The 14,143-nt window shown below is 36.7% G+C and overlaps 1 protein-coding gene across 3 annotated transcripts in view; it reads left to right on the plus strand.

The window, feature by feature from the left end:
• Positions 1 to 14,143, plus strand: part of ulk4 (unc-51 like kinase 4) — a 277,382-nt gene that overhangs the window by 132,432 nt on the left and 130,807 nt on the right. For all 3 annotated transcript variants that reach the window (XM_087286485.1, XM_087286484.1, XM_087286486.1), the window contains 4 exons: positions 2,728 to 2,784; positions 5,195 to 5,246; positions 5,540 to 5,634; positions 11,950 to 12,001. In XM_087286485.1, coding sequence (XP_087142611.1) covers positions 2,728 to 2,784; positions 5,195 to 5,246; positions 5,540 to 5,634; positions 11,950 to 12,001 — 256 coding nt within the window. The remainder of the gene's footprint in view (positions 1 to 2,727; positions 2,785 to 5,194; positions 5,247 to 5,539; positions 5,635 to 11,949; positions 12,002 to 14,143) is intronic.

Here is a 14,143-nt window from a genome sequence, read left to right on the forward strand (position 1 = left end):
TCCTCCTTTCCGGGGAAAGTTTAGACAATTGTAAGAGCCCACACATTTTGGGGCCCCTAGAGTTATTATTAGGGGCCCACGACTGCCCCAACACCCCCCACCACCCCTGCTGTCTTCACTTTCACTTGTGAAAGGTTATCAGAGGGCCCTTGGTGGCCAGCGGCACCCCTGCCTAAGGTTGTGGCACACTGAATCCGAAATATTTGTCTGCACGTTATAAAAAAATTTTAACTCCAAGTTTTGTCAATAGTATTGACACAGTGCCTCCGAAAAATTTGTCTGTCATAAAAAATTTGAGCCAATTCAAGTGTGTCAAGTTCGTGTCGAGCCATTTTCATTGACAAAATGAGGGAGAAAAAGTGTTTTCATTCAGAAGTCTAGTTAGGAATTTGTAAATTGTGTCATCAAGTTTGTTGCTAATGCTAGTTGAAGTTCCTTTGTGAACGGTATTATCATGTTCCACAGCTGTCAGGACTGTTTAATCCACTGTTTGCTGAGTGTAACTTAGAGCTGAAGATCTTTGCCCGAACCCAACGGGACCCGATTAATTTCTATAATTTTAGACGAGGTAGGGTCTTGGCTTGCGCAGTAAATGAACAGTCATGTGATGCATTTTGATTAGCACGAAAAAGTAATCAATCGTTTGTTACAACATTAAAATCCCTCCCTGCAAAGGTGAAATAAAAGATGACAGAAGTTAAAAAGAGCGAATTTTGACTGCGGTCAGGCTAGCCGCCAGTCGGTTTTTCGACGGTTATTCATACACTGCGTATTACGGTAGAGCGCTAAACAGCAATGTATGTACAGCAAGCTGACAGGGAAGATGACGACGTCACATGCTACATCGAAACTGCTGTCATGGAAAATGAAATGGATGTTCTTGGCTGGTAGAAGAACAAACAATCCTACACAAAACTTGCAAAATTAGCCAGATCAGAACTATGCATCTACACTGAAAAAAATAATTCAAAGATGATTCCTTAGATTTACTCAATTTTCTTACGTTAAGTGGTTCTTAACAATTTATTTGTGTTGAATTTAAACAAACAAATTAAGTTGAACATTATTAAATCTAATTTGTTCGTTTAAATTCAACACAAATAAACTGTTTGCAACAGTTCTGCATGCAACACTTTTTTCAGTGTAGACTTATTTTGATTCTTTGTTCCAACTTCCAAGTAGCCTATAGCCCATGTTTGTTCTGAATAAATTGTTCTGAATAAATTATGTTAAAACATAAAAACGACTCATTCTTGAAAAAAGGCAAAATAGCATGTGCATGTATGTGCATGTGCATATTTGAAAAATATCGGGCTGTAAAGCTGTCAATCAAAATGTACCAGTCGGGCTTGAGTCGAATTTTTTCAGGCTCAGGCCCAAATACAGCTCTAGTGTAACCACAGATAAAAGACACTGGAGCATTTTAAAGCCGTGAAGATCGCTCGTATGTCAGCTGATCTTGTCTGCTTTAAACTTACACTCGGTGAGTTCGGTGAACCGATGCCCTTCACAGCCAATCGCAATCATTTCTGTTGAGCATGTGAACACGATAGCAAATCAACAGTGTTTAAGAACGTGCTCAACAGCGCTCAAAAGTTATCAGAAAATAAACGTTTTTAAAATCTCAGTACTGAGTGGTTTCGGATCCCAGTATAAAAGTATTTCAGTAACACTACAATAGATTAGTCAGTACTGAAGCGAAATCCAGAGCTAATCTAACAAAATAACTTAGAATGGCTGTCCAAAAATTATTATTATTATTTTTTTTTTGCAATATTTCGCATTAACTTAAATGCATAATATTTCAATTTCCAAAGATATTTAGTGAATACAATATTGTTTTAATAATTATATCTGTTAAAAGAAATCTATTTTGTCAAAATATATTACCTATATTCACTGAGAAATGGATATCTTATTGGTATTTTGGTTGCACAACAGACAGTTTATAGCTTGTGGTCTTTATATGGTACACCCTACAAGCTAAAGTAAAAAAAAAATAAGGTGATTTTACTTGTGAATGTCTTTCTGCATCACTATATTAATGCAAAACAGCTCATTTGCACATGTATATACCCCTTCAGATTGGAAGAAGGAGAAAAAGGAAGAAGAAGCACCAAGTCCTGCGTCTCTTACTTTTAGTCATAATGGTGGATGATGGAAAAAAATGTCGTCTGACAGAACCGTAGAGCTTTATAACGTTTTTTCTTAAGCCGGCTCTACATTTGAAGATTTGTGCTGTCCTCTACAATCGCTGCTTGTCAGATTGTACAGTACAATGTGTCCCGCAATGAGATCTTGAGTAAAGCCCACGGCACACTTTAACGGTGACATTTCTCAGTGACATTAACGTTCTTATGTCAGGCTGTTACGTTACACATCGTCGCTGGGATTTTAGGCACAATTGACAGAGGAAATGCGGCCCAAAATTCCTGAACCTGCCAGAGAGATTCATCGCAAAGGCAATTTATCGGCCGTCGGTGAGCATGATACATTAATAGATCCGGTACTGCCGATTTTGCAGAGCGATGAAACAAAATCTGCAGCGTGCGTTCGGCTGTCTTCAAGACAACCGCAGAACTTCATAGCCGCGAATGCTCAAGACTGACAGTTTCTGGAGGAGCTCAAATGGAATAGGGCTCAATAGTGAATAGCGGTGTTGTACCCTGTTAGTGAAGCATCTTTTAGACCTGAATGTTTCCTATCTGTGTCTGTTTGCTTTGGCAGATCTTCCGACCGCAGGTGGTGACTGAGGCCTTTCTCATCAAGTTTGGGAAACTCCTGGTGAGTCGTTTGTCTCCGTTTAGTCATTTATTTGTTATCAGACTTGTAAATATGTTCACACTGTAATGCAATGCACCAGCCACAATATTATCCAACCATTAAATGCACTGTAAAAAGTGATTTGTTTTTTACTTTAAAAAGAGAGTAAACTCGTTGGCTTAACTTAAAAAAGTGAGTAAAAAACTGTAATTTGGAACTTTTAAGTTGATTAAGGTGCAGGTGTAAAGGTGATTGTCTTCAGAAACCTTTTTTCATTGCTGGTTGAAAGACGCTTCACATTCCAATAGTAATGATTAAAGTAAATGATCTTATTGTATTTATATTATAGGTGGGCATAGATTATTATTATTTTTATTTTATTTTAATTAATCTCACTGTAATCTTGGAATGAATCTAGATTAATATAATTTAAAATGGCTCATTTGAATTCTGCAGTAGGCATTAAGAATATGTGTGCTACCCAAATAATGACTAAATATAAGTCTTTGACAACGGGTTTCTCAAGCCAGGTGACGCAATAGACCAGGGGCTCATCTCCAGTTTCCAAAATGCATCACAAACTGCTTAAGAAACTGTTCTATGATTATTGGTGATGAAAATAAACACTGTACAATAAGATTTACTTGTGTTTACTAACTGTTTATTTAGTTAAACATGAATTTTGATCTGTAGGCCTGCCTACATAAGCTCCAAACAGCGATTTTATTTATTTATTTATTTTTATTATTATTATTTTTAGATTACCTTAAAGTCATAACTGAACTAAACAGAAATTGAATTAAGACATGTGGTGTATGCATATATTAGTGGCATTACTGAAGTAAACACTGCAATCAAACTATAACCGTCATGTCGGACTTTTCGTCATACTTTCCAACAAGATCCACACATGCGACTGTCAATAAAGGACCGCCCGCACACACACACACACATCGTGAAATGAGGAAGTTTTTTTCTTGCGTTATTAAATTCCATAACACTCTCACCAGTCCTTACTCCTTATTTGTGTCTAATACCCCAGTTTGTCACAGGGGCATGAATGAAATGTTCATGAGTGAATGTGAAACTGCTGAACTTCAGTTAAAGGGGTCGATCACACCGAACACGCATCTGCGTTCCAAAAACGCGAGGCGCACCTCACTGCCTTTTTGTTGACAAGAAAAAAAGAGCCTGGTGCACTTTTTTATTTCGCTAGGCAATGACTAAATCAGCTGGGTATTGTTTGCGAGTGTTGCTGTTGATATTAATATCATTTTAATAAGTAATAATATTGTGATATTCATGATTTGTGAAGTCATACAGCTCTGGGTAACCCCAAACAGCAACCACAAGTGTCTCCTTTATCTTCAAAAGTCTCCATTGTTGTCTTGACAACACAAACATTGCAGGCACCTCAACAGAAACCCCGCCTCTGCTTTCCTTTGATTGGACAATGAACAAGACGCGAGTGACGTAGCCTGCTTTTTCCGCTCAGAGTTGGCTTTTTTCAACTGAGAGCGCATGGCGTGCAAGGGCAAAAACGAAAAGCGCAGGAGGTGGTTAAAACACAAGGCATGCAGGGTGCATAAGCAGCGTGCAAAACGCTTGCGGCCGTTATTAAACCATTTAAAAGAGGCGCCTCTCAACGCATAATGCGCTCGGTGTGATCGGCCCCAAAGTCACCCAAAATTACAGGAAACTCTTCACATAAAAGATATGATTACAGATGTCCATGCAAGCATAGTCAGTAGTGTCTTGGAAGTAAGTGAAAGCTCCAGAAGGGCATCCTGCTGATTTGATTCAGAAGAGCACTTTTTTGTCAGACGGCTCACCGGTCAGGTATACATCCGCGACTAAAAGTGGTGTTAGTGAGGCCAGCAGGGGGCGCCAAACCTGCGGTCTGTGTGGGTCCTAATGCCCCAGTATAGTGACAGGGACTCTATACTGCTCAGTGAGCGCAGTCTTTCGGATAAACCGAGGTCTCTGTGGTCGTTAAAAATCCTAGGATGTCCTTCGAAAAAGAGAAGGGGTTTCACCCCGGCATCCTGGCCAATTCTGCCCACTGGCCTCTGTCCATCATGGCCTCCTAACATCCCCATATCATAATTGGCTTCATCACTCTGTCTCCTCTCCACCAATCAGCTGGTGTGTGGTGTGCGGTCGGGTGCAAAATGGCTGCCATCACATCATCCAGGTGGATGCTGCACACTGGTGGTGGATGAGGAGATTCCCCCCTATGTGTAAAGAACGCTATATAAATGTAAGAAATTATTATTATTATTATTATTATTATTATTACAATTGAATATAATAATTTAAGAAACTTGGAATTTCAGGATAGTCTTAAATTCTATTAACGTTAAACGTCAGTCTAGCAGGAGGTAAATATATGTGTGTGTAATGTCTTTTTTCTTTTTTCTCTTGTGGAAAGAATCACATAACTTCCATTGACTCGAATGAGACGAGTTTGGGAAGTGCAATAGGTAGGTTTTACTTTTATTTACTTTTTTATTTCATTAATTAATTCATTCATTTATTTATTCATTAATTTATTATATATTATTAACTTTTCAACTATTTTTCTTTCTCATCCTCTTATTTAATCTATTCTTGCGTAAATTGTAAGGTAATATAATGTAGCTCTAGTTTTTTAGTTTTGTTTGTTAGATCAAATGCTGTTTTTCATCTATTACATATAAAATGAATTGCTGAAAGGTGAGATTACCATTTTATTCCTTCCTTAATTCTTTTTATGTTTTTGTTTTCTCCAAAACAGGCCAAGCGTCATCTGAGGAGCTGATCAGAAACACACTGTCAGCAGTGGAGGCCATTTCCCAGCATCCTGCTCTGCTCAGCCTCTACCCTTTCATTGTAAGCACAAGCACTGATGCACTTTTCATTTTGTGTCTTTCTCACAGTTGCTTCAAAATGATTTAAGCATTTACGTATAATGCGATTTGATTCAGCATATTTTCTTTTTTTTTTCTTATTAAATATCGAGTTTACGTTGAATTTGAATTATTAATTCGTTATTTAATCATTACTTTCTTTGAATTTTAAAGATTAACTTTGAATTGGAAGTTTATTTTTGTGTTTTTTTGTATTATTTTTTAATTAATTACTCTTTAATAGTAAAGCAAAGCAATTGTGTTAATAATAATTGTGTGCATTGTGTTAAAATTGTACAAAAAAAAAAAAAGCTAAGTGCTTTAAAAGAATAACACACACACACACACACACACACACACACACACACAGATCTGTGTAATTTGAAGTGGACGTTGGACAACGTGCCGATCCAAACGCAGGTTTATTAAACAGAGCTGGTCAGGCAAGCAACGAAAATCGAGCAAAAGCTAAAGGAAATCAAGAGTTATGGTAGATAAAACAGGCAGATGATGAAAAGACAGGCAGCAAGCAACGTAAACAAACAGAACAAAGCAAGGTTCAAACACAGAAGGCAAGGCAAGGAAAACGCGTTGTAATGTTCACAAGCAGTATATTAAAAAAACAGTGTGTGTGTTTGGATAGTCCTTGTAATCAGTGTTTGAGCAGCATCAGCTGTTCAATGGAAATCAATAGAGACTTGGAGCAGGTGTGTGTGTTGCATGACAGGGCTTGGAGTTCATATGAGACAGGATTGTAGTCCTTGTAAATGTGAATGTTCTCCAGCGATCTATAAAGGTTAGATTGCTGGTGATCGTGACAATCAGGTACACGTAACAACAAAGTTCTTTCAATATCAGAAAATTTCAGTTTTGCTTTGTATTATATGTTGTTTAGTATTAGTCTATTGTACTTTGCGGGTTATTTTATTATATGGTTTGTGTTTTAATGTTACGTATTGATTTAGAATTTATTTGATTAAATTAACTGGTAGTATTAATTGCTTTAAATTCAGTCATCCAATAACTTTTAACATCCCTACTTAGTAAAGCATTTGGAAATAAAACACTTAAATGCTGGTAGATAAAACAGGATATTTAAGCAAAGCACATGTATTTACACAATAAAACGTATTGCATTTGCATTGACAACAAGCAGAATGCAGCTTGACTCACCACTGTAGTCTCTCATCAGGTTCATTTCGTAGTATGTTGGCCCGATTTAGCATGTATAATTGCCGTCGGCTGAAGAGAACATTCTGATTTGTTATTAAGCAATGAATCTGACTGAGTGTGAGATCCAAAACTGAAGTGGCTTAGCAAGTAAACGATTCAAGTCAAGAAGGAACACAAAGAGGCTGGCTGTAATTTTGCTACATTTTTCAAATATTTCCAAATGATATGGATTTTCTGGTCTAGACATAAGCCAACGCAAGGCGACAACACAGTTGGGTTTTCTTTAGTGCCAGTTGTTTGTAGTGATCAATCGCTAAGGGTTTTTTGAAGGCCCATACCAATATTTTGGATAGCAGGGTGGCCGATATTTAGCCGATATAATTTATTTCATTTTAACTATTAATTGAATTTGAATTAAATTTAAATTTGATTTAATTGAAAGTAATTTGAAAATGGATTTAAAAATAAATGCATACTAAAACTTAAAAACATTAAGCACTCTCATTGATAAGCACATCTCATCCTTTATAACATGTTTGTCTTGTGCATATGAATCTGACATCTGACAGAATCTGTGATTCACTTACTAAGACAGGCCCTGTTGCTCTCTGCACCATAAAAATAAAAGTCCTACATGAAAATATTGGTCAAACTTAGAAAATAGAATAAAAATCAGGTGATATTCGCTATAAAATGCCAAATATCGGCCGATATATCGACCGACCAATATTTGTTTGGTGTCCGCTTGGTGTGTCCTGGCCTTTTTCCACTTGCCTGCAATGTTTTCTAGAAGTTTCCCTGGGACTATTGTACTCACATTGCAATGTGTAATGCAGTGACGTTATTACAAGTGTGTGTAGTGAAAATGTTCTAAGAAAGTTGGTCTCTAAACTCTCCGTTTGGCCCCATGCAGCTGTGTTAAGGGCAAACTCAAAAACACAATAAATCAAGCTGTGTATCAGAGCAGCGAGGGCCACATTCACACGTCTAACCTGAGATCTCACATCCTCACGCTTGACGGAGCTACAACTGAGATCTGCACTCGCCTCTGCCCACAGCTATTACTCTCACAAACCCTCACAGCAACAGGAAATCACTGTGTGTGTGTGTGTGTGTGTGAGTGTGTGTGTGTGTGTGTGTGTGTGTGTGTGTGTGTGTGTGTGTGTGTGTGTGTGTGTGTGTGTGTGTGTGTGTGTGTGTGTGAGTGTGTGTGTGTGTGTGTGTGTGTGTGTGTGTGTGTGTGTGAGTGTGTGTGTGTGTGTGTGTGTGTGTGTGTGTGTGTGTGTGTGTGTGTGTGTGTGTGTGTGTGTGAGGCTCGTGTAATGAGTATTGACATGTGTTCTGTTGGACTCAAGCATCAGGAAGCTTTGAGAGGACACACACTCTCTGATACTCTATAATAGAAGAAGACACCTTAATTACAGTTCGCCAGGAGTCATTAAACCCTGTCTCCGCTCTGGACACACACACACACCATATAGCATGCGAATGACCGTAGTTTATTGAATCTTATATTCATGAGGGTAATAGACAGAGAGCCTTCAGAAAGTTTCAAAGTTAAGTTTAACCCCAAAAGACCTAACAATGCAGACTATGAATTAGAATAATGGTTTTCAATATGTGAGTCTTGACAGTATTGGAGGAGGGCATCCAGTTGTTATTAGAAATAGCATTGTTAGGCGTGTTTTGATCTTCAACGCTTGGGTGTACAGATTTAAGGTTGGTCTCATTTTGAATAAAGACACTTGTTGGATTGTAGCTAAAGTGAAACAAGTCCAAAAAGTTAAATATATAAAAAGTTATGTGCCTTTAAGTTTATCAAAATAATAAAACCTATAAATGAAGTTTAATTTATTACATAAAATAGCCACTTTTTAGCCCAATTTTGACAGAAAATCAAAGCTAAATATCTGATCAGTTTGTCTTTCGAATGTGAAGTTGATATCTCAATAAAGTAGATAAGTTTTATTTGGCCGCAGAACCAAACATGACCACCATATACAGTTTCCATTAGTGATCGTATGAGGGCACTCCTTATTTCTGTGTATGTTTTGAGAAATATGAGCTATCATTTTTAATACTCTTGGCAATATTTGTAAACTAGACATCAAATTCTAAAGTATTATGGGCAGTTTGGTGATATGTGATTTCAATTTAGCCTCTAAAACATTTTTGTATTCCGAGTTTGAAGTTGATATCTCAAAAAAGTAAGATTTTATTTGGCTGCAGTACTAAACATGACCATCAGATGACATACAGTTTTCATTGGTGACTGTGTGAGGGTGCCCTCTATTTATGTGTATGTTTTGAAAAATATAAACCTCTTTTTCATATTTTTGACAATATTTTTTTAATTAGCCATCAGATTCTAAAGTAGTATGGGCAGTTTGGGGATATTTGATTTTAATTACAATTTTGTTTGGCCACAGTACCAAACATGACCACCAGATGTTTCTCATATGTTTCCATTGGTTACCGTATGAGGGTGCCCCTATTTCTGTGTATGTTTTGAGGAAAATAATCCATAATTTTTCATACTCTATTGCACTAGGCATCAAATTCTAAAGTATCATAGGCAGTTTGGTGATATGTGATTTCAATTTAGCCTTTAAAACATGGGTGTCCAAACTCGGTCCTGGAGGGCCGGTGATCTGGAGAGTTTAGCTCCAACCCTAATCAAACACGCCTGAACCAGCTAATCAAGCTCTACTAGAAGTATACTAAAATATCAAGTATACTAGAAACTTCCTGGCAGGTGTGTTGACGCAAGTTAGAGCTAAACTCAGCAGGACACCGGCCCACCAGGACAGAGTTTGGACACCTCTTCTCTAAAACATTTTTAAAAATGTACATGTGGATTGCTGTAGCAAAGTTATGTGCCTTTAAGTTTATAAAATAATAAAACAATACATATATAGTTTATATATTACATAAAATATGTATTTTGCTTAATCTGTTTAAGCCCACATTTGACAAAAAAATTTAATTGACAAAGTTAAATGCCTGAACAGTTTATATTGCAAGTTTGAAGTTGACATCTCAAAAAAGTACGATTTTGTTTAGCCGCAGCACCAAACATGACCACTAGATGGCATACAGTTTACGTTGGTGACTGTATAGGGGCGCCCCCCTATTTCTGTGTATTTTTCGAGAAATATAAGCTATATTTTTTTCATACTTTTGACAATATTTGTAAACCAGGCATCAAATTCCAAAGTAGTTTTGGCAGTTTGATGATATATGATTTTAATTTAGCCTTTAAAAACGTTTTTAAAAATGTACACATGGATTGCTGTAGCAAAGTAATGCTTTATGACGGAGTATATTTGTCGCAAATTAATAAATAACTGTTACTCAGTAATAGTGATTAGAAATCAGTCACCATATTTGGAAATTAGAAATGTTAAGCTTCCAAATTATACATAGTTTGTCATGATTGCTTTCGGTTTAGACCATAATATAATGATTTATATATGTAACCGCAAGTTGTCTCAAAAATTGACATGTTAAAGGGTGACAGTGAATGTATTTTTATCTATTTTATCTATTTTTATCTACTCTTCCTAAATAATAAAAAAACAACTGTAAAATATATATTTAGAAAAGTTAGACCTTTCCAACGATATATAGTTTGACACGACTAGATTAGCATTAAATTGCAATATGGTTAGAAGTAAACCCTGCTATCGAGATGGAGACTGTTACTAGAGCCACACCAGCATTCTACATTTCTCTCCTGCCTGCCGGATTTGCTGGAATGTTCCACAATCTGAAATATTGTCATGGCTATTTATTATCTTTTCTTCATCTATGTTAAGCTGCTTTGGCACAATCTACATTGTAAAAAGTGCTATAAAAATTAAAAGCAATTGACTTGTCTTATTGAGCATGTTTTTAATTTCTGAATTCAGATTCACATAGAAATCTAGAAACCAAATAGAAAAACAAATTAAACCACAGGAGAGGGCAAATTCTCCAGCAGGATAGCGCTCCTTTTCATACTTCCGCCTCCACATTAAAATTCCTGAAAGAAAAGAAGGTCAAGCTGCTCCAGGATTGGCCAACCCAGTCACCAGAAATGAACATTATTGAGCATGTCTGGGGTAAGATGAAGGAGGCAGCATTGAAGATGAATCCAAAGAATCTTGATGAGCTCTGGGAGTCTTGCAAGAACACTTTCTTTGTCATTCCAGATGACTTTATTCCTAAAATAAAAGAGAAAAATATTCCTAAATCTTGGATAGGTGACAAGACTTTTGTCAGGTAGTGTATAAAATGCACAAAGCCTCGTGTTTAACCCAGCAAAGCCTTGAAAAAAAGCATTATTTTTCTTTGGTAATGATATTTGAGGTCATTAATTTAAACATTTGTTGAAAATAGTATAAAAGTTTTTTCTACTTCTAACTCATTTGAAAGCAGCACGGATACAAAGTGTACATTTCTAAGCTCTCTGCACACAAGTGAAGGTTTTTCTTTTCCCTACCAAGGACACTTTTTTTCCTCCACCATTGACCCATATTATAGCTGTCTAGCTCGCCAAGTTTAATTCAGATGTTCAAACATACCTCAAGTAAGCTGCAGAGAAAGAATTATCATTATACTGACATTCAGGACAAACGTCTCATAAGGAGCCGACAAGAGATCAAAGATGTGCCGCAGGTTTAGCGTAGCAGCTCTACAATACATGTGGCTCACTGAAGAAAAAAAACTGTCTTACAATAAAGAGAGAGAAATCCATAGATAACCTTTACGATGTGTTTCTTTGGTGTTCTTTTCACTGGGAGTCGCAAAGAGTGAGATCTTTTGTTTGAGAGATGCCCACGGACATCAACATTAAGACACCTGTGCGCAACATTTGCTGGCTGATTGTAGTTGGTAATAATCGTAAAAAAAAACCTGATTGTAATTTTCAAAAGAGCTGGCGTAAGGCCTTTTGTTGGAGCACACTTACTATGATCAAAGGGCAGAGCTGACATCACATTTCCATGCAAATTGGAGCTGTTTCAGAGCTCTCTCTCAGTCTTCTCCTTCCAGCTGTTAGCTTGTGTGTGTGTGTGTGTGTGGTCTGGAGACTGAACTTTCCTTCACTTTTACAATAACGCATTTCTCTTTTGGTTTCCCCAAGGTTGTGGATTTGATTGTGCCGCCGTTGGCATCTTTGGCCTTCAGTAAGAACGGTGAGAATGTAACGTCAGCTGCAAATGAGAACACACAATTAAATGTGGTAACACTTTACAAAGGGTGTCATTCGCTCAGTTATGACATTTTAAGATGACACTGTTATGACATCTTGACATAAATACATCACAACCTGTTTTTGTCTTGGTCGTGATAACTTGACATCATCAACAAAACATAAATTGTCATAAATCTGTAATAAACATGATCGTCATGAAGCCATTATACATGTGTCATGAATTTTATAACAGTGTCATTAACATATATTTTTAACTCATCAACAGTGGTAGAAGCTGAATTTGTCGTTAAAATGTCATTGAATATTAATGATGCTGTTAAAATGATCTGACAGAGTAATGACACTTTTAACGAGACATTTTAATGACAAAAACAGTTTGTTCCACTGAAAAAATAATCAGAAGAATATTCATGACACAGTTATAATTTATGATTACAAGTCAGTCTTATGAACACTCTTTTAAGTAAAATCTGTTTTAGCACTTGGGAAGCACAATTCATCATGTAACTTGTAAGTTAACAGTGTCCATGAGTAAAGTCACACTTTAATTAAAAGAATTACGTCTGTCTTTATTAGTTTGTTGAGAAAATGAATGTACATTTTGGTACATTTTAAAGGGAAGCTATTATGTTCCTTTTTACAAGTTGTGAAATTAGTGTTTCAGCTCATCGTAACCCACAATTAATGATTCATTACTCTTTAAAACTGCCCCTTTTAGGCTTCGATCCTAATTTTGCGATTTTGGTGACTGTCACTTTGAAAGAGGGCGGAGCTACTAATGCTTGTGTGTCAGCATAGTGGCATATTCAAAAACAAGACGTCCGTCTTATGCTAATGCGGGAGAGATTGTCACTAATGGGTGGGCCTTTCCCCCACTGATGACACGTACTAAGGGAGAATGTCAATGAGTGTTTCTGCAGACAGTTTTTATGAAGTGTGATTATGAAACATAAAATTAATAGATTTTTACCATTGGTTATATTTACAGACGGTTGCCACACAACTATGTTTTAACCTTTTTATAAAAGGTATTTTTTGCATAATAGGTCCCTATTACGGGAATTTAAAAAAAAGATGATATCTTTTATTTTTATTTTACATCAAAGATACACGCAAATGTTTTTTTAAATTTTATTTTTTATTGTTTGTTTGTTTATTCATTGTTTATTCATTGAATCATTTGGTAACACCATGCAATATGGTTTCAATGGTTAACAATAGATAAAGCAACCTATGTTTGTACAATTTATTAATCTTTGTTGATGTTAGAAAAATGTTAATTATGTTTGTTCACCCTTTATTTCCAGCATTAATGTTTACAAATGCATTATTGTTGTGTGATGTGGACACATACACCCACAGGTTTTAGGACAACTTTGCTGAAATGTTCTGATCCACATGAATGAAAAATGTGATTAATGTTTTTTTTTAATTTTTTTTTTATTACACTTCATGTGCCAGCGCATAAAATAATAAATACATTAAAATTATACACTCACCGGCCACTTTATTAGGCACACCTTACTAGTACCAGGTTGGACCCCATTTGCCTTTAGAACTGCCTTAATCCTTCATGGTATAGATTTAACAAGCCACAGGAAATATTACGCAGAGATTTTGGTCCATATTGACATGATAGTATCATGCAGTGGCTGCAGATATGTCGGCTGCACATCCATGATGCAAATTTCCCATTCCACCACATCCAAATGGTGCTCAATAGGATTGAGATCTGGTGACTGTGGAGGCCCTTTGAGTACAGTGAACTCATTGTCGTGTCTAAGAAACCAGCTTTATGACATGGTGCATTATCCAGCTGGAAGTAGCCATCAGAAGATGGGCACACTATGGTCATAAAGGGATATACATGGTTAGCAACAATACTTAGGCAGGCTGTGGCGTTGATACAATGCTCTATTGGTATGAATGGGCCCAAAGTGTGCCAAGAATATATCCCCATACCATTATACCACCACCACCAACCTGAACCGTTGATACAATGCAGGATGGATCCATTCTTTTCATCTTGTTGATGCCAAATTCTGACCGTAACATCCGAATGTTGCACCAGAAATCGAGACTCATCAGACCAGGCAACGTTTCTCCAATCTTCTATTGTCTA

Source organism: Danio rerio, chromosome 16 (assembly GCF_052040795.2).
Source record: "Danio rerio strain M-AB ecotype USA chromosome 16, GRCz13ab, whole genome shotgun sequence".
NCBI lineage: Eukaryota > Metazoa > Chordata > Actinopteri > Cypriniformes > Danionidae > Danio > Danio rerio.